The sequence below is a fragment of the Parasteatoda tepidariorum genome, chromosome 2, assembly GCF_043381705.1.
Source record: "Parasteatoda tepidariorum isolate YZ-2023 chromosome 2, CAS_Ptep_4.0, whole genome shotgun sequence".
Lineage (NCBI taxonomy): Eukaryota > Metazoa > Arthropoda > Arachnida > Araneae > Theridiidae > Parasteatoda > Parasteatoda tepidariorum.
In genome coordinates, this window is record NC_092205.1 from 61,379,064 (window position 1) to 61,406,027 (window position 26,964).

At 30.1% G+C, this 26,964-nt stretch overlaps 1 protein-coding gene across 10 annotated transcripts in view; it reads right to left on the reverse strand.

Annotated features, from left to right (window-relative positions):
• The window catches only part of LOC107451346 (latrophilin Cirl), a 627,655-nt gene that overhangs the window by 11,793 nt on the left and 588,898 nt on the right, over nucleotides 1-26,964 (reverse strand). For 3 of the 10 annotated variants that reach the window (XM_071177653.1, XM_071177654.1, XM_043039806.2), the window contains 4 exons: nucleotides 21,833-22,226; nucleotides 20,321-20,424; nucleotides 7,538-7,706; nucleotides 6,087-6,194 (listed from right to left, as the gene is read on the reverse strand). In XM_071177653.1, the coding sequence (XP_071033754.1) occupies nucleotides 6,087-6,194; nucleotides 7,538-7,706; nucleotides 20,321-20,424; nucleotides 21,833-22,226 (775 nt within the window). Of the gene's footprint in view, nucleotides 1-1,551; nucleotides 1,619-6,028; nucleotides 6,195-7,537; nucleotides 7,707-20,320; nucleotides 20,425-21,832; nucleotides 22,227-26,964 lie in introns of all 10 variants that reach the window. The other 7 variants (XM_071177651.1, XM_071177652.1, XM_043039803.2 and 4 more) reach the window with 3 other exon arrangements.

Here is a 26,964-nt window from a genome sequence, read left to right on the forward strand (position 1 = left end):
GTTTATTTAAGTACGAAATGAAAACATTCGTGAACATTTTAAAACTGCAGTTTTTTTCCATTGAGTATTTTTATTAAAACTAGTATGCTTTCAAATATAAATGTTATAGCACATTTCAGTAGTTTTGCAGTATTCTGCTTAAAATTTAGTAGTATTATAACTTTAAGGATTACAAATTAGCTCATAATTTATTGGTAAATAAGAGTCCGCTTTAATTAAGAGAAAAATAATTAAAAACAAAATTACTTTTCCAAAATTTAAAAAAAATATACACGTAATAAAAAAATTTTGTTGAAAAAAAATATTAAGATTTTTTTAATTATTATTTAAAGTTTGCACGAAACTAAAATATATTATCTGGAGAAAAAAAAAATTTCTGGAAAAAATTAAATGAAAAAAAATTATTTAAAATTTTATTTGTCTAAAGTTCGAACTATTCAGTAAATATTACTTCATTCAAAAATATGTAGAATGAAATAAAAGTCGATACGTTTCAAGTGCTCAAAAATAGAGGCCAATTTTCAAGATTTGAGTGACATGAATGAGAAGATACTAAAGTGATTTTAAATATAAAGGTGAGAAACAAAAGTAAGAAAACTGCAGCAGCCAAGAGTGAAACAAAAATAAATATGACAAAACAGAACAAAAAAAATCACGGTAGTCCAGAAGGGCAAATCAGGATAAAATGCATTTCCAAGCGCTATGGAGAAGAACTAATGTCGTTAATAAGCGAATCAACATCGACATCAATGAAACAAGACTCCTTGGCATCAAGATGAGCTGATGTGATTGAAGCGGAAATAATCAGCTTTTTCTCTCCTCATTCAAGTCTTGAGAATGTGTGCCTACTTTTAAGAGCTTGAAACATGTCAAATTTTCTGCATATTCTTGAAGCCAATGACGTTTTTTAATCAAGCAATACTGTTTGTCTAAGATAGGTACTCTGACCGCCACTAAGTCTGCGGCAGTCTGGTGCTATGGAAACAAGAAGAGGGCAATTTAGGGAGGGTAGCTTCGATGAAGAGGTTTCTTTTTCTCTCGCCGAAACCAGTCCTAAAGAGGAACCCCGCACCCCCACTTAAAATAATCATACCTCGTTACCATAGTCACCGCCACAGCTCCAGACGAATGTCTGGCAGAGTACCTATCTTAGACAATGGTTCAGTTTCTATGAATTATTTACGTAACAGTCATTAAATAGTTATCGTTAAACAACTATAATTAGTAATTTTTAGTTTTACTTCCATTTTTTTCCAATTTCTCACGTTTTTTTTTTCCTACTTACTCCCAGTGTCCTGAAAAAAATAGTTTTCCTCAAGAGAAAATGTCAACCCTACCTTAAATACAATTACAAAAAGCAAACATTAGCAAGGAATACGAGGACGGATCACACTGAATTTGGTTTTTTTGGACAAGCACAAGCAGTAACAATTTTTAAATATATATCTTTAGTTATTAAGCAAGGATGGGCGATGGGGTGTTTGTTAATGGAATTGGAGATGGGCGTAAGACGAGAGGGAGTGGGTGGATGAGGGATCACATTGAACTTACCGAGCGTGGCACAGCGATGGGTAGGGGTTTCTCCTGGCTCCAGGAAATTCCATCTCAGGGGTGGACACTGAAAGGACACAAACAGTCACTTTCGGCATCCGCCAGAAATGACAAGAATAGAACATTTAATAAGACAACTGCCATTTCACCACATTGCAGAATGATAGAGTGCAGCATTATAAATATTGTTACTCAATATCGTTGTGATATTTTTTACAATATCATAATTGTTTTCTGATCTCCCCATCCACACCAACACCCAAGACTTAACATAAAACACATGACTTAAACATTAAAATCTACAAATACTGCATAAAAAAATTACAATCTCAGTTTTTCCCTTTAATTTTAGAATAAGTTCGGCTTGACTAAAAGGAGCTTAATTGGATACGGCTATCTTAGAAAAGTAAAGCATTACCCATTGTAGGTCAGGGGGGTCATGGAGATTAAAGCTCTTTAATTTCGCGGTCAAAGCCATGATTGTGGCAATATAGTCAGCACTGCGTATAAGCCGTGTTTACTTCCCAGACAAACTTTTACTCATCGATTTAAATCTGGGTGGGCAATCAATCATAGTTCGTTGTAAAAAACTTGAAACAAAAGTTAACATGACATAAAAGTTAACATGTGTCTATTTTGTTAACATATTGACAAAGTAGAAAAGATATTTAAGACTGTTCTTTGAAGGCTCCTTTATCATATGCAATAATATTTGATAACGTAAAATGTATTTTAATTGGGAGCTCATAACATGTATTAATAACTGTTAGGATAAACTTAAGTAGCGCCATCTATGTTCACAAAGGTGAGAAGATATGATTTAAAAAAACACTTTATTATTATTTTAATGAAAAAGAGTCTGACATCTGAATTTTTAATGTTTGAAAAGGTTCTCCACTACTACTGCAGTGTTACATTTTTTATTCCTATAACATTTTTTTCCCTATAATAATAACTCAGAAACAAAGAAAATTAAATAATGGAAGATTTAAATTAAAAATATACTTAACAAACAAAAAATACTATACATGCATTGATCTCATATGCACAATAGAGCTTATTGTTTATTGAAAAATGAAAAAAAAGGTTATTTAAATCTCATCAAATTATATTTATAAAAATTTGTTTAAAAAGAAAATAACGCATTATAGCGAGTCAAAATTCTGCCACAAGTTCATAAAACACGAGCTTTTATTAGCTTGATATACATGGAGGGGAAAATTAAATCGTTTTCAGTTCATTTTCATCTTTCAGTAAACTCATTCAATTAATTTTTCAAAAACATCCAAACAAAAGAATAACAATCATCCAGGCACTTGGAAAGGTTTCAAAGCGGGGGAAAACAGTAAAAAGTTAAAAAAACAAAGCAACATAATAAGCAACAGGGACAAAGGGTTTTCATTAAATAGCTTGAAAGGGTGACAAAGACAAAAGAAATCTCAGTTTACTTTATTAAAAAATATATTAATTACTTTAACACCTCTACAATAAACGCCCACAGATAATACTTACATTAGAATGAAATTTATTAAAAAAAATATTTCTAAACACCCGGGTTTCAATTTCGATTGTAATGTTTAGCATTAGTAGAATTAATTCATTTTCAGGTTACATATTTGCCCCACCCTCTTTGTTGTCCTATTCCTAAGATAAGATCCTCTATTTAATTAGAAAAGACAAAGATTCTTTTTATTTGAGTTTTAATTCGAAAAGAGAATGAATGCAATTTAAGAAAAGGAAAATAACTGCAAAGCAAAGCATTTTCAACGTTATGATATTTAGCACATTAAAATGCCCAGATTTTTCATAAATCAAATGAATTTAATTTTGCTAATAGCAAACAAATAACTTATTTAAAATTTACACACATATTAGCTTAGCTCCTGTTATTGAGCAAGAGTACAATGGCATATTTATGGTTATACTCAATACTGCAATATATTTTTTTAGATAAAAATGTGAAATATTTAGTTCAGATACGGTCAATACCTGGACTTAGCAAAGATTCCATAACCTTCGGTAATTTTTTATAAATTGGAGTCAGGGGTCTTCCAGTTTGTAAACTTCTTAATAATTACACAGTTATCAAGTATATAGGAATTGAATTTGATTACGAATTCGCATCAAAAAGACTCGTTTTCAAGGATTATTTAATATCTGAACTTTAACTAAACAAACTATGTTTATTTATTACTATTGAGTGCTGTTATATTCCAGAAATGCAATCAAGAACTTTTTTCAACAAATAGAGCTTTTCATACAGCAATAATAATTGAGAATCGATAACAAAAAAGATTACTATGCATTTATTGTTCCTCAAATACCTGGACTTAGCAAAGATTCCATAACCTTTGGTAATTTTGTATAAATTTGAGTCAGGGGTCTTCTAGTTTGTAAACTTAATAATAATTACACAATTATCAAGTATCTGGGAACTGAATTTGAATTCGCATCAAAAAGACTTGTTTTTAAGGATTATTAAGTATCTGAACTTTAACTATACAAACTATGTTTATTTATTACTATTGAGTGCTGTTATATTCCAGAAATGCAATCAAGAACTTTTTTCAACAAATTAGAGCTTTTAATACAGCAAAAACAATTGAGAAACGATAGCAAAAAAAGATTACTATGCATTCAATGTTCCTCAAATAAGGTTTTTGTTGTTAAGGAGATGCTTTTCGAAAAATAACAACAACAGAGAATTGTTGATGCATTGAAAAAAAGATCGAAATTTAAAATAGTGATACTTAAAAACAGTTATTCTTAATTTCTACATAAGCTTCCGAAAGGGGATATTTCATTAATAGCCAAAATAGAGATAATTAATACTGAAATTAATGGCACATAAAAAAAATTAAACAAAGGAAATTTTTGCAATCAACTTAAGAAAAATGATCTTTTAAAGGGATTTTGTAATTGCCATTCCAAATAATAATGAAAATAACCCACATTTGTTATACAAATATAAAAAAATACCAATTACTTTTAAATACCAGCATCTCACAATGATTGTTGGTTTATTTAAGTATGAATAAAGAATCAGTTGTAATGTCTAGTAATGGAAACTATGGTGCATCGCGCATTAAAATTCGATCAATGCTTGATAATTTAATTCATATCACCAATTTCTAATACTAGTTGCATGAAATTATAAAACTGCATACAAACTGATAAAAATTTCACAACATATCAATAATCAGAAAAAGTTAAAATGTCAGGAAACTTAAAATCACAAGGAGATAAAGAAAAAAAGATGGTAAGAGTATAACAAGAAAATATATTGTAGTATATCATGATGCTGTTGTAAAAATCTCTATCCAGGGATACTACATTTAATGTTTTTTCTTTTCTTTAATTGCTCTGCTTAATTTTAATTGCAAATAAAGCACAGGTTTTCGATCGAATTTATTGACCAAATTAATGTAATTAAAATGGTTTACTGTAAAGTAATTTCCAATTTTTTTTAAATTAAAATAATGTTTTGCTCACCTCGTTTTAAAAAATTTTTGAATTAGCATTTAACTAAATTAAAGTTTTAAAAATTTGATAAATGACATGAATTTTAAGGAGATTTAACATCGTCAATTTTTTTTTCACAACTAGTGCAATTTTTAAAGCTATACTTAAATCTTGTACAAAGTTTACTTGTACAAGATATCCATATTTTTTTCAGGCAAACGTTTAGAAAATCAATCACATTCCGTGTTTCCTCCAAAATTTAAAAATAAATATTTAATGCATATTAAAAGCATGTAGACAAATCTTTAAATATTAAGCTACTTTATTCCTAATTTACATATAGCAACAAAAAATAACTTTTATTTGAACAGATCTTACAAAAACTGTTCCAGTTATTATTCCAAGCTGGCCATTAAATCTTCGAAAATTAAGCTGATTTTGTATCTGAACAATATAGTATTCAATGGCTCGGCAAAAAGGACCTGAAACGAACAGCACGAGCAAACATATGGACAGATATAGAGCAAAATTTACTACTGGCCACTTTTAAACGATAAAAAAAAACCTTGATATTAATAATGCCAGGCATTTTTCTAAATATGGTAAAACATTATAAAGTTTATTTCTTAAATGAAGAAAAAATTAAGTACCTAGTATGAATAGTCTTTTTAAAACTATTATAAAGTATTTTTAACACAATGTCATTTTCGAAAAAAAAGTGGCAATGGGGTGGCGACTGACAGGCAACATTTTACTCGCCATTTGTTAGATTTTAGTCGCGAGGTGGCCGATGGCGATCGTTAATATTGGTCCTACAAATCAGAGCCCCGTAAATAATGTCTCAAATTTGAAAAATAGCATCGATGACAGTAGTTAAGTGAGGAAATTAATAACTGTTAATAGCCCAAAATAAGTACCAGAAATAAAAGATGGTCAGAAAAAAAGTCGAAATATGGAAGTTAATGATAGAGCAACATCGCGTTATAAGCGTTAGGGGGGAGGGGGATAGCCGTACCTGGATAAAGCGTCTGCGTAGGATTATTGATATGTGGATTTGACAGTGGATTACTGACATTGTGCGGGCAACTGCCCGGAGGACTGTAGAGGCTTCTTCTGCGAGGTGGCTCCTTCAAACACGAACACAACCAGTCTGGTCCTGGAGGCTCATCAGTGCTCTGGACCTGAAACAATTGAAGGAAATGGTAAATAAGCTATAGAAATGGTACATAAGCTATAGAATAAGGTTCATGTCTAATGTTACGGACGTGAAAAAATATTGAGAAGAGAGAGTGATAAGTGAGCAATATTAAATAATCTATGTTCTTTGATTAAACTCCTGTGAAGCAAGAAAGTGACTGCAATGTAGAATTGTATTGAAGAAAAATTTGAGCAGGAGAGTTTAGATTTTAACATAAATGATGTAATTCTTTTTTTGCACCCACCAGTTTTTAGTAAATTTGTCATTTTTTAAGAATTATCTTTTTTAAAAATCTAGTTGAGTATAGTTTTGGGCAAAATGGATTAAATTCAGATTATTTTGTACAAGATGGGTCGAAATAAAAACTAATGCAAATTTAAGGTAACTCAACAATAGCCATCTTTTATTTCATTCCCTATGCCTAATTTTTGGCACAATTGTCTCAGATAGAAACGTTCTTTTTTTCTATTGGACGAAGGAAAATGAAATCTTGTTATACAAAGGTTTACCTTTCGAAAAAATTATTCATATTTGAAATGAAAAATTACAAGAAATACTGCAAGTAATTTTTGGAAAGATAAAGCCCACACAGTCAAAATTTAGTTTAAGCCACGCAACACAAAACAATGGCATTAAATTTTTACAACCATATACATTGACTACATACTGTATAAAGTGCTCCATAATTACTATAATTAATGCCCTTGAATCCTTATCAAAAATAAAGAACAAAAAGTATAACATCAGGGGGGTCACAATATAATATTTAAGCGTTGAAGATAAAAGAACACTACTGAAATCTGCTCAATTACTAGTGAGGAAAACAGGATGAAAAAAACATAAAAACCAGATTGATTTCTTGAAGAAACTTGGAGGTGTTTATAAATAGCTTTCCAACTATTTTCTTATTCCTCAAGCAATCAACCACAATTTTATATTTTGTACATCTGCCTACCTTAAAAATGATTCGGTAGAAGTCTTCCACGATTAAAAGAAAAAAAAATTTTAGGAGAAAAAGAAAAACTACAAAAAATAACAAGTTTATACAATTCTTTCAAAAGCTTACAAAAAAAGGCTAAAAAGCTAGAAAACAAAATAACAAGACGATATAATATTGTTGGAAGCTCACACAATTATATCCGCAAATTAGAGTCTTTTTAATATAGCCAAAGCAAAATATGTCAATAAATCAATGCGCGTTTGATACATTTGTGGATTGCTTTGGCCGTCTTAATACAATATTGGAAAGCACTCTAATTTGCGGATAGAATCGTGTGAGCTGACGACGATATATATATATATATACATATATAAAGAATTGCTTACTTTTCCGGCATTGAGGCAATAAAAGAGGAAAACTAATAGCCCTTGTAAAATATTTAGTCCTAAGAAGAAATAAGCAGTCAGGGGCTTTTCATCATGTAGGAAAAGGGGCAACACTGTCCATGTGGCACATAAGACTAGAAGAAGGAAGGTCGCCTCTCCACTCCACACACTGCACATGAAAAAAAATATATATATTTTAATAAAAATTGACATCAAATAAAGCTAAACATAACTTGACATCAAATTAATTTTATGCACTCATCCACATGTTTATAAATTATTAAAAAGTCGAATAAAAGGTTTTCAGGGAAAGATAATAACTTCCAATAAAAGACCATTTTGGTTATTAACAACCAACCAATTCACAGTTTATCTAAGGTAGGAAAAACAGGAGTAAAATTAGAAAAAGAAAAATTAAAGACTGAATTAATTAAAAAAATATCTTTACGTCAATAAAACTAGAATATATATATTTCAACAACTTAAACATCCACAAATAAATTGTTTTTACATTTATTTCGTAAGATGTAAAAATTAGATAAACAGAAAAACTGCTTCGACAAATTTACTTAAGAGCGAGTTTTAGTGTGTATGGAAAGGAATTAAACTCTATTGTAAACATTCGAAACAAGAATAACGTTTAAATTAAGCGTGAATAATCCAAAATAAATAAACTTCATATATAGAATAATCTAGATATTTCAAAGAAAATAATTGATGCTTTCTAAAATTATAACTAGAAAAGTTTAGTTTAAGTCTGAGAAAATAAACATTTGCATATAGTATAAATTTAGTTTTTTAAGATGCCGTTCGTTGATTTATGTTTTAGTACACTACACTTAGTACAGACATTTTAAGGAAGAAAAATCAGGGTATTTTTAATAAATGAAATAATAATAAATAAATTGTATTTCTAGACTAATTACATTAATTTATCATTTTGCCGTACGGTAAATATCCAACGAAATACAAATTTTCTGAAATTTCAACATTTGCAGATTAAAATTATACTCTATGTGCAAATTGCTCTTAAATTTTTTTATAGCTTTTACTATTATTATTTATTAATTTATATATTAACTTTTTACCCAAATAAGGATACTTTGGATTTTATTACTGGTAAAATCATGCAAAATCATTAATTTAGGGGAAGGGGAGATAAAGTTAGGTTAAATTGTTTTTATATATTCCGATTTAATGCATCGATAAAAATTCTTGCTATAAATAGAAATAAATAAAGCTGTGAGACGTTAAGGAGATAAAAAACCAGCTTCCACGACTAATTTTGTTTTAAAAACATCTAGAAAACAGCGTAATCAAGAGACATTTTATAGAGCATTTGAAAATGTGGCTTATTAAATTGCCCCAAGCTCTTTAATGTATCTCTGTAAATTACTTAGACATAAAAGAAACTGTTAGAAAATTGAAATGTCAATTACTTATCAAAGCGCAAATAAAAATAAAGTGATTAAAATAGCTTTGTCATTTTGAAAAAAAAATGTTTTAATCAAGATAAATTTGACATCAATATTTTGATTAAATGAAGTGGAAAGCGCGAACCCTTTGTTACGAAACTAATAAATCAATAATAATCATAATATCCTAAAAAATAAATTAAGTTAAAATGTTTTAATTTAAAGGTATACGCCGAATGACAGAGACAAGCTTTTATTGGCTAGAAATAATTAACACTTCAATTTCGAAGTATCATTTATATTAATTACAATATCATTTATAACATTTCAGAATAGACCGAAATTTCATTTTCAATAAGATCGTTAATAAATTCACAGCTTTCAACACACATAAAAGTTAAATCGATAAAAGATTATTTTCGTGTAAATCTATCAAACGATGCATTCAACATAAAATTGCTTGATAAACAAAACAGAACGAAAACTGAGGATAAATACCAATCGATGATAGCTGGTAGTTCGTAAATTGTTGTAATGCTATTAAACGTTTGCTCCAAAATCATTAGACAAACATTCTCAATTACAGCGAGATAATTGGTAACTATAAACACAACCCGTTAATAACAGTTGAGTAGTTCGAAAAAACACTATTCACACGCTATTTCTGAGAAAAATAGCAAAATGAATCGAAGGGTAACGCCTACAAAATATAATTTGATTTTGGAAGAAAAAATGATGATTCATTAATAGAGTTCCAATCATGCTATTTGCAAGGCTATCAATTTCTAATAATAATAATAATAAAAACAAAAGANAAAAAAAAAAAAAAAAAAAAAAAAAAAAAAAAAAAAAAAAAAAAAAAAAAAAACAGAACATCGAAGCCTACCTTCAAACGCGAATTTAGTTAAGAATATTATACAAACCTATCAGTGCTAAAACATGAAGTATTGCGATTGAGCAAACGATTTACTGGTGGTGAAAAAAAAACTGATGATAAATCATCAGTTTTGCAAATGCAGTTAAAAGGGAGGTGCAGGACGAAATTAGAGTTAAAACCAAAACGGGAGAGAGAACTAAATCATTTTTAGTTTCTTTGTTTTATTTCTCCTTATTTATATAATGATAATGTAAGAACGATTAGGAAAATTGCTCAAATTGGACGAAAAAGGGAAATAGTAGCAGTTGAGGAAAGAAATCGATATAATCGCTTTCATCGGGTTGTTGCTCTTTGGGTAGTTTTTACTTTGCCAATGTTTTTACGCTTGGGGCATGTCAAGATAAAAGGTTGAAACATGATTTATAATCTCAGAGCATTTTTAGACTATTTTATTTGCACCTACCTAGTTTCCGATATTTTAGTATAATCTAGCGACGAACATAATGGTATGGCAAATAAAATCGTTACTTTTGTGAATAAAGTCGCTGCATATTGCATTTTAGTTGAAAAAGTTAACGCTGTTTTTCGAAGCTCTGTCGCCAAGGAAAATAAAAAGCCCTAGTGCCTTACATTTGAAGCAATTCGATGATCTTAAACTATATGTGTTATCGTATTTTATAATTATCTGGGCTTTAAAATAGACAAATAACTCAGATACTTTAAAAGTTCATAAATTTTTTTAAAAATCGACAATTTGGGGATATTTTTCCATCTTAGATGAAAATTATGAAAATCACTGTCGTATTTTCAGTTTTTGCAAATTTTTATGAGCCCAGGTAATGCAGCATTGGAGTAAGTTTTTAAATATTAAAAATTAGTGACTTTTCTCCATATTGACATTTTGCGCCATTTTCAAAATAAGCATGGACAGCGCTAGCTTTAGATAGGCTAAACTTAACCTAACAGTCATGAGGTAACAGTTGCAAACTCATAGCAGTTATAAAAATAGCATACTATTCGAAAAAAGAATAAATTCAAAATACAACAGAGCTTTCGAAAAACAGCGTTAAATAGTGAAACGAAGTAAATGAAAGCCTAGTCTTGCTCAAATTAATCATTAATAATTCAAAAATATGAACAATAAATGTAACAGACTTAAAATATAGCTCAGTATATTTTAAATGTTGGAACAAGTTGAGTTATTGACACAGAATATGGAATCAGCAGTATTGCTACAAACATTAATGACATTACGTAATCTGGTTAGGCTGATTACACGGAGATATGAACTAAGTTTGACTATAGAAACTAGGAAAAAAAAGAATCACTTGTGCAGAAAGCGATGCAAGTCCCCACTAAATAGATTTTTACTGATGACTTTGCGATGTCAACATAATTTAACACGTCGGGGTGGTAATCCAAACCTGCTGTTCATTTGGCATCAATTTGAAAGATAAGAAAGCAGGAGGTAGACATCAGTAAACGAGAATTTATTTTTAAAACTGCAACTGATTTAACACAATTTTATATAATTTAAGAAATTTGTTGGTTCAGGAAAACTTTAGGTTACACGATCCCGTATTTAGTTAGATTTCCGTCCCGAGATTTCCAATGATTTTCATTTGTGCTATACTATATAGTTCAAGAAGATTACGCTACGCAGTTTCCGTTTGGAGCAGTAAAACCATTGTTGCTGGCATTGTTTGCCATTCACCTATTCATTCAATTCAATACAGGAATCCAAAAATATTTCTTCATCAAAAAAATAATAAATATTTTTCTCCAATGGCCACCTGTATTAACATTTGTCATTTCCAGCGTATTAAGGTAGATTTGTGGGCCACTTTTTCGGGGAAACCATATTAGACGGGCCAAAGTTATTCCCACTGTAAGGGCAGATAGTTGAGAGAATGAAAGAACATTCATGCCTTGTCTGGGAGTTGAACCCAGAACCATTCTAATGCAAGATAAGTTCCTTTACCCTTACACAGTCCGGTCGGTATAATAATAAATGTCTAAATTAATTAAAATTAAAGGGAAGGATGGAAAAAAAAATCTATCAGCTTTGAAAAAAAAAAGGGGAGGATAAATAACAATTACAACATAATTAGCTAATTCAATTGATTAACAATCATTTACTCAATTGATAAAATAATGTACAATCAACGACAAATATACAAGGCAGATAAGATTGTGCAAAAATCTATTGAAATCTTTATAGACAAAGATCTATTTCCACAATGGAAACCTATCAATCACGAATGACGTTAAAGAAGACGAAATGATTTTTAATAGAAATGAATAAAAATGAATTTAGAAAAAAAAAAACGAGTTTCAAGTCATTAAATAATGAATCATTTAACGTAAGACCAAGAGACACCATTTGAATTAAATGAGTATCTAAATCAAATCAAAGGACACGGTTCAGATTTCCTCCTAACATTTCATATAATTTACGAGCTCCTAACAGGTAATTTTCCACCATTAGATATTCAAATTCAGCAAGCACCAGAGGGCAGTGTCTACAAATAACATCCAATCAGACCACCTTTTAAAGGCGTTGAATGGATACAAGACCACGCCCAGGACGCCCACAGAGTTCTTCTAATTTATATGAGAGTCACCTTTACAAGATACCCTGTTATTTAAACGACGGATTTCCAGCAAAATCGCATTGCAAGAGGGTCCAAAGAGGTGATTAGCTACAAGAAGCGCGTGCAAATCGCTGCATCCCAAAAGTAAGGGAAGGAAACAGCCGGACTACCGACAATAAAACCGAGGAATGGAACAGAATAAAAGAACGTTTCAAGAATAATAAGCTGTTCATTGCAATTCCAGAGGAGACTCACTCCGTCACCTTGAACGTATATTTAGGTGCCTTAGGGACCGTGCCCGTGTCGAAGTTTGTTGGAACTTAACACTTTACCACCCGCTTCTTACTCAAGATTATTTTTTCTTCCCTTCCATAGAATTTTTTTTTATTCTTCTTCGGAGAGCGCAAGAAATCAGTTAGTGCCAAACCAATTTGAGCGTGAATGAATGATTTGGATTTACTTCTCTTCTTTATTTTGTATTCTTGGAAACTGTGCAATAACAGCATTGCTTTGGCCATTGGACCAAAAATGACATTTTCAAGACGGGGTAGATTAGCTGCGCCATTCGGAACTGTGGGAAAATATTGAGTACTTAGAAAGTCGATGGGAAGACCAGCAGATGTTCAACGTGAAGTAAAGACACATTTAAACACCTGAATTACTTTAAAAAAATTATCCCTAAATCTGACTATGTATGTAGGACTTTATAGCTTCATGTATGGGAAATATTTTCTAGAAAAAATTATTTAAATATCGCATAAGTCGAATCAATAGATCTGAAATATCAATTCTGAGATATGCATACCTTAAAATAGTTACTGACATCTATAGATTTATACGAAAGTTAATACTATAAACACACAGGTGTTTTTTAATCTTTGTCATATTTCGAATAAATTATCGGTACTCTTTAAAAAAAAAAAAAGGTGATAGAATGCAATAAGAATCATCCGACACTAAACCTATTATCTTACAAAAACTTAACTTATTATCAAACTAAAAAAATTTCCAAATGAGTTTTGTAATCCATCATTATAAATGGAACATCTTCGTACTCATCTGTATTAGAACATATCATCATGATGCATTACGAATGATAAGATTACTCTTAATCTACAACTGCTAACAACAAATCTTTAACGTCCTTAATCAACAAATTCTTAAGAAAGAGTGAATTTTGGACAACATGCTACATGTTTAAACATGCCTTCTTTTGCTTCAACGATGTTCTGATACCGCAATCTGTCAGAAAATAAGCGAATAATGAGCTTGCCTTAACGTAGCCTCATTAAAGAAATATGATTAATGACAAAATTTTAATTCCATACATCATTAAACAAGTGCATTAAGAACAACGCTGCTGATTACGAAGAGGGGGGGTTGCTCTGTTCCACAAAGCGTAGTTTTAACTTAATAGAGGAATCCATTATAAATTCTCCTTTCCCTTAAATCAATTTGTCAGCTAATGTATATTGAATTTTAAAAATTGAAGGATTTTGAAGCTAAATTAAAGGCAAAACCATCTTGAGCTTGTACATTTCTTATTTTACCCTTCCAAGTTTAATGACTATCGAATGAGGTCCTTCAGAAAATATGTTCGATTTGCAATGAAACTGCAATATTCTTCTTATAATTAAAACGGAACAATAAATTGTTTTGTTTGAAGTTCGGCTATGACAGATTTCAAATTGGATGATGATAAATAAAAATTTTTTTTAATTAATAGGCTTGTTCACAAACAAGTGCGATTGTCTGGGAAGATGATGTTAATTAAATGTTTTATTATCATTTTTGATCGCCAATTTGAATTGGCTTATTTTCTACAGCAAATAGCGATACAAACGGCAAACATTAGTTTTTAGACGGCTTGTTTTAATAACTTATTTTTTTTACATAAAAGGTTCCTTTGCGTTCCTTAGACAACATACAAAATTTTTATTAACTCTAGAAAGACTAAAATATCTATATTGCCCAAAAGCAGTCAAAATGACTGCTTTGTGAAAGAATAACTAATGTATAAAGAAATTTGTTCAAAATTACTTTTTAATATTTTTGATATTATTTTCAGTTATATAACAAGTTACGTATTAGTAAATATCAACAATAAAAATAATTATAAAAGTCATAAAATTCTAAGAAATTGTGTCATTATATACATCGTTTTTCTAATTGATATTAAAAAGCAATCAAAATGACTTCCTTAGGCAATCTAGTATTAAACATAAATAAAGGCTCTATAGTGATTTGGTCTGGGGGTAGGGGAGATTCTCAGTTCCATATATATATTATATGGGTCACAACTCCAACATAATTTGTCACTTGAAACTATATCTGACAATATTATAAAAGTAGCATTAAATAGATAATTTTTATTGTATAATGATTTAGCATATATATGTACTAAGGGAAATACAGAATGGATTAAATTTAACTCGGAGCTGTAAATAATTGACGTATCATCGATTCCTAATTTAAAAACAATGAATATTCTAAACATGATTAATATTTCGAAACAATTTTAATAATGAAGTCTCTCATTTAAAAATATTTTGTTTCAAACAATGAATAAACCATCCGAATACATTTACATAAAAATGAATTCAAATTATGGATTCAGATTCGTAAAAAAATACATTGCTCCAAAGGTTCTTTCTCTTTAAACTAAATTGGCTCACTTTATGAGCTCTTTCATTGGCTCCTAATTCAGGAGTTTAACCTGGGTATCCAAAGCTTCGCACGCCACTGATCTGTCATCTTCTAAATACTTTTCAATTGTACTACGTCGTTATGCCATAACGAAACCTAGCAATTTTAAAGCGTCCAAAGAAGAAACTAAACGGCTGAATAGAATAAAATTCCGGAACAATTGACCAGCGAATTATGACAACCAATACTCTTTTGTTGATTGATGAAGCGAGTATTAGATTTGTAGTTAGACCACGTGACTATTTCCAATTCGAAATCGTGACTGGAATAATGCTCTACCCCTCTCTCCTTTTTTCCTTTTACGTTCCCTCTCCATTTTCTAGAAATATCACGGGAAAAAACCGTAACAGTTGCACAACTGGTAAAAAAGGAGTTAGCGTTGCCCAAGATTTATTCGCTTCGAAAAAGAAAAGAGAAGTTTTTGAATTAGTGAGGGAAGTTTTCTTTTTAAAAGAAAAAAAAAATTCCGGATAGGGAGGAAAACAGGGGGGCTAGCAGAATCTTGGATGCGGAAATTGAAGGCTGCCGAAACTTGAGCTAGAATCACATTCACGCACGAGTTGTGAAAGAGTAGAGCTGCTGCCAACTCTTTTCCTAGACAAGTGAGCAGAGAGGATGCAGTAGAGCTTCAAGTAATATGAAATGGTGGAATTTTCCTTTCTTTTTCGTCCGGGAAAAAGAAAAAACCGCAGTCGAACTAGATATGTCGGAAGCACCAAGTATTTGGCAGTCGATAGTGGACTAGATATTTTTTAAGATCAAATACTACAGACATTTTTATCTTTAATACTTTTTTTTTTGTTGTTGTTGATGGCATAGATAATAAAATACAGAAGATCAATGCAACAGGAGAGTAAATTTTGTTACAATAAAGAGTTCTATTAATTCTGTTATTAATTTTGTTTAAAATTTGAATTACACCAATTCGAGAGTAAAAAATTAGGTTAATATGCTGAAATGATAAAACAGCTGTAAAATACCATATAGTTTGGTCACCAAAAAATTGCCATACCATAAAACTTAGATTGTAGTAACTTTTGGGGAAAAAAAAGAAAAAAAAAAGAGAAGAATGAAGCAGGACAAATTTGAAGAGAAAAGAGGGACTATATAAAGTTAAAGAGAAAAAACGCTTTAAAAATAAATAAATAAATACATAAATAAATGCAGAATTTTGCTTTTCTTAGTTCAGTGTTATCAGTATCGATAACATTAAGTACAACACTATAGATCCAAATGAATTTACTTTAATAAAATCTAATCAGTCTAATTAATTTCCTTGATTTATTAATTTCATTAAACTCGTCTAAAACTCAAATTGATGTTTTAGATAAAAGAAAAAAAATTTTATTCCCTTCCAACAAATTAATTTACTGGATATTTATTTATTTATTTATCTTAAATTAATCGCATTAAATTTATGCATTATAGTGAAAAGCTGATTTCCAATAGCTGCAAATCTCCCCGTAAGCTTCTCTTGAATAATGAATGGTATTCTGATTGTATTTGTGGACAAACACTTGATTTAATAAAGTAAGATTCTAAATAAAATATCAATCTAAATCAAGTAAAATAGTAAATTACTAAAGACAGATACTTGATTTTATAAATCATGGCTATCCGGGGCGAAGTAATGCTTATGGCTTAATGAGAAGGTTGGTTCTGTTTGCCCTGAAACATAATTGAGCACCAGTCTATACTTCCAAGCAGTTAGTATAATTTTGTGTCTTCCAATTTTATTTCTTTCTTTCAATCATTTTAACTTTCTCTTCCCAAGCTTATGACTTTTGGTTTTCCAATGAGTTGATTCATAAACTAATTCAATACTCGAACCTGCGACATTTAACTTTCATCTTAAATATCATATATATATATATATATATATCGCTCATGGGCTACAATAGTGGCACAACTCAAAAAACACGCGTTTTGGACTAAGAACAGGTGTAAATATAAAAATACACAGCAATACTTGCACAACTCATAATTCAACTTGAAGGTAATCTTCGTTTAAGGAAACGAAAGCATTTCTTATGCATTTTGCATACCAATGAAAACTTTAAACTCACTTATCTCAAAACTTGATTTTTTGAGTTGTGCCGCTATTGCAAGAAATTGTTTTTAAAAGTAAACTTACAGTAATTTCAAAGCAACTATATCTATAAATTTATAAACTTGCAAAATATTGTTTCATATATGATGAATCGCATTTAATTAAATTAATTATAAAATCCATGATATTTTTGAGAGAGAAAAAAAAACCAAAGCACAGCAACAGATAAGAGAGACAAATCCTGCTCAATAAGCAATGTACCGACTTGAATAAAAATCCCCAATTTTCACTCCCTATGGCGAAGTAACAGCTGTGCTTCGTGGCTCTTTGCCGATTCACGTCTTTTAAATTAATGCTCTAAGACAGCAAAGTAAATACTGAATCTTCAATCCTCAAATAAATAAAAAGAAAACTACTGATTCCGTTTTTTTCTTCTTTTACATCCTCTGGTAACTGCCGCCAACTCTTTCCTCTCGTTTCGAACTCTAAAAATCCGGGGCGCTAAGCCCCTGCAATCAATCCACCCGGTCTTCGGGTGAAATCGAAGGCGATGGGGAGATCAGGACTCCGATTTTCTCCGGATTTAGTTGATGGATTTGTGGGGATTTCCCCCTTCTGCGGGATCCACGCTAATATTTTCGGACTGGGAGGAAAAGAAAAAAAAATATCCCAACTAGCATGATCATATCGAAAAAAAAGAAAAAAACATCGCCAAGGAAAAGAACGATATTGGTGACTATTTTGGCGATGAATGGTACGATCAGAGAGAAGACATACGTTTCCTGAATAGAAGAGTGATTTTTCTTGCTGTTTAATGATAAAAAATAAAAAAAATGACATCTTAAAGCGTGAAAAAGTCTACGATATTTTTTTCAGATTTAAGTATTGTAAAGGAGCGTTTTCATTCGTAGGATTGCTTGCAGTGGTCAATAGCTTTTTGTTTGTTTTCTGAGTAAAAAACAAAAAATGTTATGTAAAATTATAATCTAATGTATATTTCTAAGAGATCAGTAGCTTTTCGTTTTCTTCCTAAGTAAGAAAAAAATATGCAAATTTATAATCCAATGCATATTTTGAATTCAATATATATTTTTAAGATGTGAATAGCTTTTTCTTTGCTTTCTAAATAGAAAAATAAAACATCATGCAAAATTATAATCCAATGTATATTTTGAATTGCATCTTCGTTGGTATACATTAAAAGCGTTTTTTGTAGCTTTTACGCTAAAATAAATGAAAAAAAAAAATTAAAATTCGAACAAAATTTTTGTTTTAAACTTAGTATAATATATTCCCGAAAATACTGAACTTTGAGGGATCCTTCCGTATTTGGTAACATTTTCTTACTTAGATGAAAAATCATTAAGATCAATGAAGATTTTTTATTTTTGCGTATCTTAATGAGTTCAAACAAAACAATCTAAGAGTTAAAATAAAATTCCCTGACAACTCCAGGTTTTTCCCTTACCCAATCGAGCCCCTGAAGCTTAAAACAGTTATAAAAATAGCACATTAATCGTTAAAAATCGTCATTTTTACATAACGAAAGATAATGAAATATACAACCGAAAATTTTAAAATTGAATAATACTAAATAAAAGTTGCATATGAGAGAAGCTCAAGACATGCTTAAAAATATCAAAGCAGCTATATTTTGACGAGAGTATAAAATGTAAACCTATGTGTAATATACATTCCTCTAATAATTAAATTTTGATGCAATTATAAATTTTTATCATGGAAAATAAAAACGAATTTAAGCAAAAGGTGCAATATACAAAATGTACTTATTCCCTTTAAAAAGTTACTATCAAAAGCACGCAATACGTCATTAAAAAATTATAATCAAGATATTGGAACTTGCTTTACCTAAGAACACTATTTAAATAAAGAGTCACAATAAGAATTCATGGAATTATTAGAAATAAAAATTGCTACATACTTTAAAAAATGTAATTTTTCTTTACGTAAAAGATTATAAGATTGAATCTTTTAATGCATAGTTTTAATATTTTTTTTTAGTTAGAGAAATATATAATATACTTTAAAAAACGAAATAATTTCTTTAACAAATTGATAGATATTAACAAAAATGTCAAAAGAAGATATTTTGTTTATTTGATATTAGAAAAGTCGATAAAATAGAAAGACTAATACATACAAACTGAAATAATTAAATAAAGCAAATAAAAATGTCTTTCCAAACTGTCGAGTAGACAGAAAAAAGAAAGAGAAAATTAAATTATCTTCAATTTAAAGCTTGGAATAAGAAGTGTTTATGACATTTATATTTTCTTTTTTATTTTATTTATATAACTGACATTTATATATATATTTTTTCCCTTTCTTGAGACTATAAAAAATTTTTTCTTCTTTTCTTCTTCGTGACGGAAACAGTAAAACATTTTCTTAATTTACACTGCTATAATGTGACCATAATTAAAACAAAAAGGTCAAATTTACGTAAGAGTACTAGTGAATATTTTGAGTTTAAATTACTATCTAGTTAAAATATGCAGTAAAAAATTATAACTTTTCATTGGATATTTCACGTATGAAGATTAAAAGCGAAATAATGCTATTCAACTTAGCTTCTCTGTTGAGAAAGCTTGTTGTGCTGGAAAACATTCTACGAGTTCAGGAAAATTTTAGTAAAATAACTGAAATTTTTTACTTTAACTTTGTTTAACTAAGTTAATTTTATCTTTAACAAAGTTAACAAACAAACAAGATTTAACAAACATCTTTACAAATTTTATCTTTAACTAAGTTAAACTTTGCTTCACCAACGAAAGCAAACGTTTAGGAAAATTAGGATAATTTTTTTCCTGTTGGACTTCGAAGCAATATTTCTGTGGAAAACATTGCTTGAAGAGCAGAAAAACAAATTCTGTGCACAATAAGATTTATGTTAACTGATATTTACTAGAGTTTGGTTACAAAAAAATAAATAAATAATACAAAATAAAAATAATATAACAGGACAGTTACCGAATTCTACGAATTTGAGATAAATAAAAGGATTAAAATAATTCTCTATAAATGTCAAATACTTTAAGTGTAACAACTAACTATAACATATCTCAAACTAGTCGTAAAACCATAATTGAAATTGATATTGATTTTTTTTCTTCTACTTACTTAATAGCTGTTAATTTTGTCTGGTCCTTGCTTTTGATAGGTATTGTACTATTTCGTTGCGAACATATTCTACCAACAGTCATAAAAAGAAACAATACTGATGCCTGTAAAAAAGATATAGCACATTTATATTAAAATTTTGATGAAATCTGAACACTTTTAATAAGAGTCTGCTAAAATGTTCTCTAAGTTTACAAATATTTTATTCAGGGACCTTATTTACATAAGAACACTCTTAGAAATGTTATCGAACTCTTTTCAAATTCTGGTCAAAGGAGAGGAACTTGATAAAATTTCTTTTTAACAGTAGAGTGTTCTCCTGTTATTATTGAACTTTTCAGCTCTAAGATATGATAAAATTTTGCCAAATGTGTTGATAAAAACATTTGTAACTAATTTGAGTTGTTGTCAACCAAAGAGTTCTTATTTGCAATTCCGTAGAGCAAATATGCAACGCGCCATCTAAATAAAAGCCTGCGATTCTGATAAATATTGACAAAACTATATATCAGCATGACATAGCTCCACAGTGGACTGATGTAAGGCATGGTTCGCAGTAGAAGTCCAGCATCACTGGCAGAAGTCAGTGAGCTGATGAGTGACCACTTTGATGTGCCTTCGAAACTATTCTATTGCAGTGCTAGACTTCGCGCGAAAATCACTGGGTTACCAAAGAGGAGGAGTTATCCCCTCAGCCGAGGATCAAAATTGTGATGGCATGCCTTCAGATCATCCTCAGGAATGTTTTCCAGACAAGTGTTAGTTCCCTTGCTGCCGTGCTAACAATAAGAGGTTTTCATGGTTTTTCTCCCAATGCAACTCAAATGTGCATTAGTTCCAGCAAACAGTCCTGCACGAAGATTTTTTTCTCCCAATGCTTAATTCAGTAACTCCCTAGTGTTCTAGGTTGGGTTCAAAATTACAAAGTTGAGCATTGGTAGTTGTTAACTCGGAATTGTGTCCTGTTCAACGCCGTTTATAAAATAAAACAGTCCCTACTGCAACGTAAAGTACTACTCTCTGTATGCCAGGCCTTAAAGGGTTATTTGTAAGTGGGAATTGATGACAACATCTCAGCGTACTACGTCCTCTGCATAACCGCAAAATAGATAAGTGTCGTAAATTTTCTGACATAAATTTTAAAAAAAATCTACGTCACAAGCCTGTTCTGCGGATGCGCATAGGACGCAATACATTGAGATATTGACATCAGAGCCCACTGTGAAATAACTTTAAAATTACTTCAAAATTTATATAGAGAACATGTAATGTCATACTCCATCTGTTAGTTAACTGTGTTTTTTTTTCACCATACTCCATCTGTTAGTTAACTGTGTTTTTTTCACAACTTATTAAAGAGTAAAAGGGTGACGTTGATATGTAATATTTAAAAAGGTCTTTACATATATTTACATATTAATGACGTCATCTTATAAAGAAAAATAAGACAAAGCATTAAGTATCAACTCACCCGTAATAAAGTATCAACGAAAACATAAAGTATCAACTCACCAAAGCGCATGCTATGGCTGGTCCACCAAAACTGAAAACATAATAATTGTCCACTCTTAGCCAGCAATAGCTTGCAGTGCCATAACTGGCAGGGTCTATCATGGCTGATATGGCAACAACTATGGCTGGAACTCCATATGCGACGGCAGAATACCATTTAACTCGCCATCGATCGGGGTGTACATCTGCTTCTCCCAGTAAAATGTAAAGATGGAAGCTGTCTAAAAAGGCCCACGCAAAAGCTGCCAAAAGTAGGTAATGTAAAAGACCAGCTAGTACAGAACAAGCTTTGGGTTCTTCCGTTTGTTCTAGGCCAATTACAAGAGCGGCTTCCGCTAACAATAGACACAAGCAAAGGTGTTTATGTATTGTCACACGTTCTGTTCGCAGACATCTAGGAAGAAAAAGAAAATAATTAATTAATTACATTTGTATATACATAAAATTAAAGTATTAACTGTAATTTGATCTGGTTAGGAAACAAAACACGAATTCAAGCGACGCTAAACCAAGATGAAAGAAGCAATATGCCACTTGCATTATTCATTATTCAATAGAGCTGCCATGTTGCTAACAAGCTAAGAATTAACAAAACACGTTGATCTTGGCCTAGCGAAGCTGCTTTTTCATTAAAAAAAAGTTATTAAAAAATTATTTCATTTCTAGCATAGATTTTTACAGTAAAAATCAAGTTTCGTGGGAAAAAGGTAAGGGTTTCCATTCAAAAATTTCTCTTTGTAACTACAACCGTAGAGCTGTAATATTATAACGAACGTTTACATCTTATAATACTTTTATGCAAAATTTAACTCCTTTCAAAAAAAAATTTTGGGCAAAATTTTACAAAAATTATCACTTAAAAAAAAAAATCCAATTCTTTCTTAAACTCAAACCCAATGCATTACATTAGATTGTAAAATATTGAAAAAAAAATATTGGCAATCAGAAATTTTCTTTTTCAAAAGTAATCTCGTCATACAAAAATTGAGTGCATAAAAAATTTCAAACTATAGTACAATTAAAAAAACAAATGATTCTTTCAAATAATAAAATAAACCACTTAAAAACTCAAGCAGGCAACCGAAATGGTACATTAAATAAATGAAAATCTCGTTAACAACTCTTCAATTATTTATAATATCAGTTTTTTTTTCTTCCAGCATGTCTTTCATTAATATTTTTTCAAACATCTCTTAGTTTATTAAAGGAAATGGAACTATTTTTTTTCTTTCATTACCGTAAACTGTTGTGTGAAAAATAAAGTTCTTTTCTTCGCTACTAAATAAGAGGACAGCAGGAAAAATAGCTTTTCAACGGGAGAAAATAAATTATAAAACATGTAATAACAAATGATGTACTTTTTAGAATGCGTTTTTGTGCTTCAAAACAAGTTTTTTTTTCTTTAAAAAAAGCCGTTTAGATTTTTTAAAGCTTTTCCATGGTATAATTGAGCATTAATACACCGCACCTTTAGTGGAGAATACGATGTTGCCATTATTTAAAATATATTAACATAACTTCAGCATTTAAAAGAAGGAGAGTAAAAAAAATATTATATGAAGCTGCAAAAGAATGAAAAAAATATTCGTAGCATAACTTATTTTTCTTATTCTTTTTAAATATTTCTTCCAGAACGGGATGTTGATTTTAGGGGGAAAATTTAAATAAAAACAATTAACATAAAAGAATATTTTGTTTAATTAATAAGCTTTTAAAAATTAATAAAAAAAGGAGCAAATATTTGTTTTGAAGAAAAGTTTCTTAAAATCTTTTAATTTGAAAATTCTTTAAAAAAAATTGAAGTAAATAAAAATAGAACAGTGATATAAGTTTATTCAGATATAATTTTTTTCATTTAATTTTAATGCAAAAATAAATATACATAAATTTTTTTTTTAAAAAATGCATTTTAACTACTTTTTTTATTTTTTTAAATTATGTACAAGACATAATTAACTTTTATTTTTAAAATAATTTTTCTAAAAAAACTATTTAGTAATAAAATTATAATTTAGATCTTACATAACATCTTTCATCATCATATCAACAATAATCATATTAATCATTACATCATTTAGCTCATAATAAAAAATTTGGTACGATTTTAAATAAATTCGAATAATTTCGTAATGAAATTTATAATATTGGCAACAATGAGAAAAACTATATTCTTTACCAAACGATTTGAATCGGAAAAAAAAATTTTTTTTTGATTAATTAAACATAATTTTGTACTTGCAGAATTAAAAAAATGTAATTCTCATTATAATTAAGCAAACTATGTATACTAAATACATATGTGTATATAATGATAACAAAAATGAAAATTATCCATTTATAAGACACAAGTGTATAGTTTTTTTTCCACAATAGATCGGATTCTATGCAAATTTTTTTTATTTTCAAAAGTTACTGAAACTGTAATAATCGTTTACCAAACAGTGTGAAACGTGAAAGTATCGTTAGTGTGTGCTACGTGAAAGTATCGTTAGTGTGTGTTGCGTGAAAGTATCGTTAGTGTGTGTTAAATGAAAGTATCGTTAGTGTGTGTTACGTGAAAGTATCGTTAGTGTGTGTTACGTGAAAGTATCGTTAGTGTGTGTTACGTGAAAGTATTGTTAGTGTGTGTTACGTGAAAGTATCGTAATGAGAAGAAGGAAAACAAATCACGCAAGCATGGGATAGTGATATACATATTTTCTTCCAAGCGGGAAAAATTTTGAATAATGCATTATTTAAAGGATAACAAATATGGTGCAAAAATAATAAAATTTCCAAAAATTAGATTTTGGAAATTTATAAAATTACAATACATAAAATTACAATATATATATACGCAACACACACTTTAGATAAACATTTTACACAATAAAAATTCACTCCGAGTCTTAAAATCAATTTGGAGCATTTTCAGAAAAATCTAACTAACCCCACATATACTACTGTTAAATTGGATTCCATGTTTCATCCTTTTTTTAGAGTTAAATTATTAAATTACTTCAAGGGTACTTGAACAGAACTTAACTTAATCGCATCAAGTTTCTGATAGTTAATGAGCCCTTGAAGGTCTTTGCTCTGTTATGTGCCAACACAATTTTTTCTACGCAACTGCTTTTTCTGGGCAAACTTACGCAAACCGTGCACGTTCTTGGCAAAAACACTTCCGACCAATCAAACAACAGCTATCTTGGCGTAATTCTTCTGTCTTTTGTACATTCTTCCCTCGCAATTAGATCGAACAAATTACATCACCCCACAACCCACCGCCTTCCTCTGAGGTCTCTCAACACCAACAGCCCATCTCAATGACGTTCTTTGTTGGTCGACAATTACGCCAGAAATGTTACTTTTAATCCACTTTTCCTGATATAGTCCACCCTGAAAAGGTCCTGGTTAATAGACCACGAAAATGTTCCATCTGCCCCTCCTTAAAAGAGTGTATGAATAACATTCCATTTTCTGCGTCTTTTTCTTCGAAAGGTTGTGCCCCAAGGATTATGAATTATGAAGAATATGGGTTTTCCAAGAATGTTTTTTTAAGCAGAAGAAAAAAGATGCGGAAGACGATTAAAATTTTGGTATGTTAAAACTTATTTTTTAGGAATAGTAGGGATTTTATGGTAAATACACGAGTCGTGTTTTTGCTAAACATAGTAAACGTTATAAAGATTACTTTTACCTTTAGTCAAAGTAACTTCAATTAGCATGAATTATTTTCACTTTCCGTAAGAAAAAGTTGTTAGCTATCCGTAACAGACTTAACACAACAATATATATTTAGTATTCTAATACTCTTTGAATATTTGCAATTAATGGAAAATAAGGAAGAAAAAAAACTGGATGGTGTTTACAAGTTATTTTACAAATATACGATATTATTATCAACCGTTGCAGATAGTTAATGATTTGCGAAAATTGGTACTAATTTAATACCTTGCGATCGTTACGCATAGTTTATTATACTGGTCGGAATCAATTTTTAGTGGACGGACATATAATGGCATGATGATTTATTTTGAGATGGAAAAACAGTTTTTACACTGCCAAATATTCTTTTGAACTATATAGATTTTCGAAGCCAATGAAGAATTGTTCAAAACTATAAGAACAGTATGATTCTTTGCAGTAGGTGCTGAGAGAAGACGTGATATTGGACCATAATATCGTACTCAGTATATTATACTCTACTTATAGTTAGTTAACTTGTACTTATAGATAGTAACTAGTTAAAAAAATTATAATTGAGCATTTTAAACTAGTTACTTTAAGCATGATTCAAATTTCTATATATGTATCTCCGGGACACATTACATTATAACTAAGTCTATGTATTCCTGCATTATATCAAATATTTTGCTTAATCGTATAAAATTGGAGTTACAGTTTCAAATAATTACCAAAGACAAAATATAAACTTCAAAATCTTTTTGGTACTTTTGCACCTGGCTTCAATATACCAACAAAAAAAAAANAAAAAAAAAAAAAAAAAAAAAAAAAAAAAAAAAAAACACTAACAAAATACACAAATATTTCGCTTCAATTTACCAACAAAAGTTTATTTTTTATTCATGCACAGCTATCTTTTATTTATCCAGGAAGCTATTTCGACAAGTTTAAATGATTCATTTGCGAAATCGAAATAACTCATCTCCCTTGGAAAGTTTTTTGCCGCTTGACAAATATACCAATCTTGAGCGAGCGCAGTCATTAAAGAGTAGAAAAAGAAAAATCTCATTTTGAAACGAAATATACCTATCTACTTTCCAACTCCAAAAACCACCAGCTGACGTTCCCCGTAGGATGTTTCTCTTTAACGAAGAATAATAGCGCCCCGTTACAGTCCCAATAGCAGGGGCGCGAAAAGACAGGGGCTTAAATATTCATCGGGGTCCATTAGCTGGAGATTTGGAAAGACGATTGCTCTGGTGGTAAAAGTTATCGATAGCGCCGACTGAAGTTTTCTTGCTCGAGCCCCGTCTGCACACCGTTTAGCGCAGTTACCGCAGCTTTGGTTTCCTCTTGGGCACAGTTTTCTCAAAGATTATCGGAAAGAAGCTTTTCCTTTTTTTTTCAGTACCAGTCCAGTTTTGTTACGGTTGAGATTTATTTCAGTTTAGGATAAGGGTCAGCAA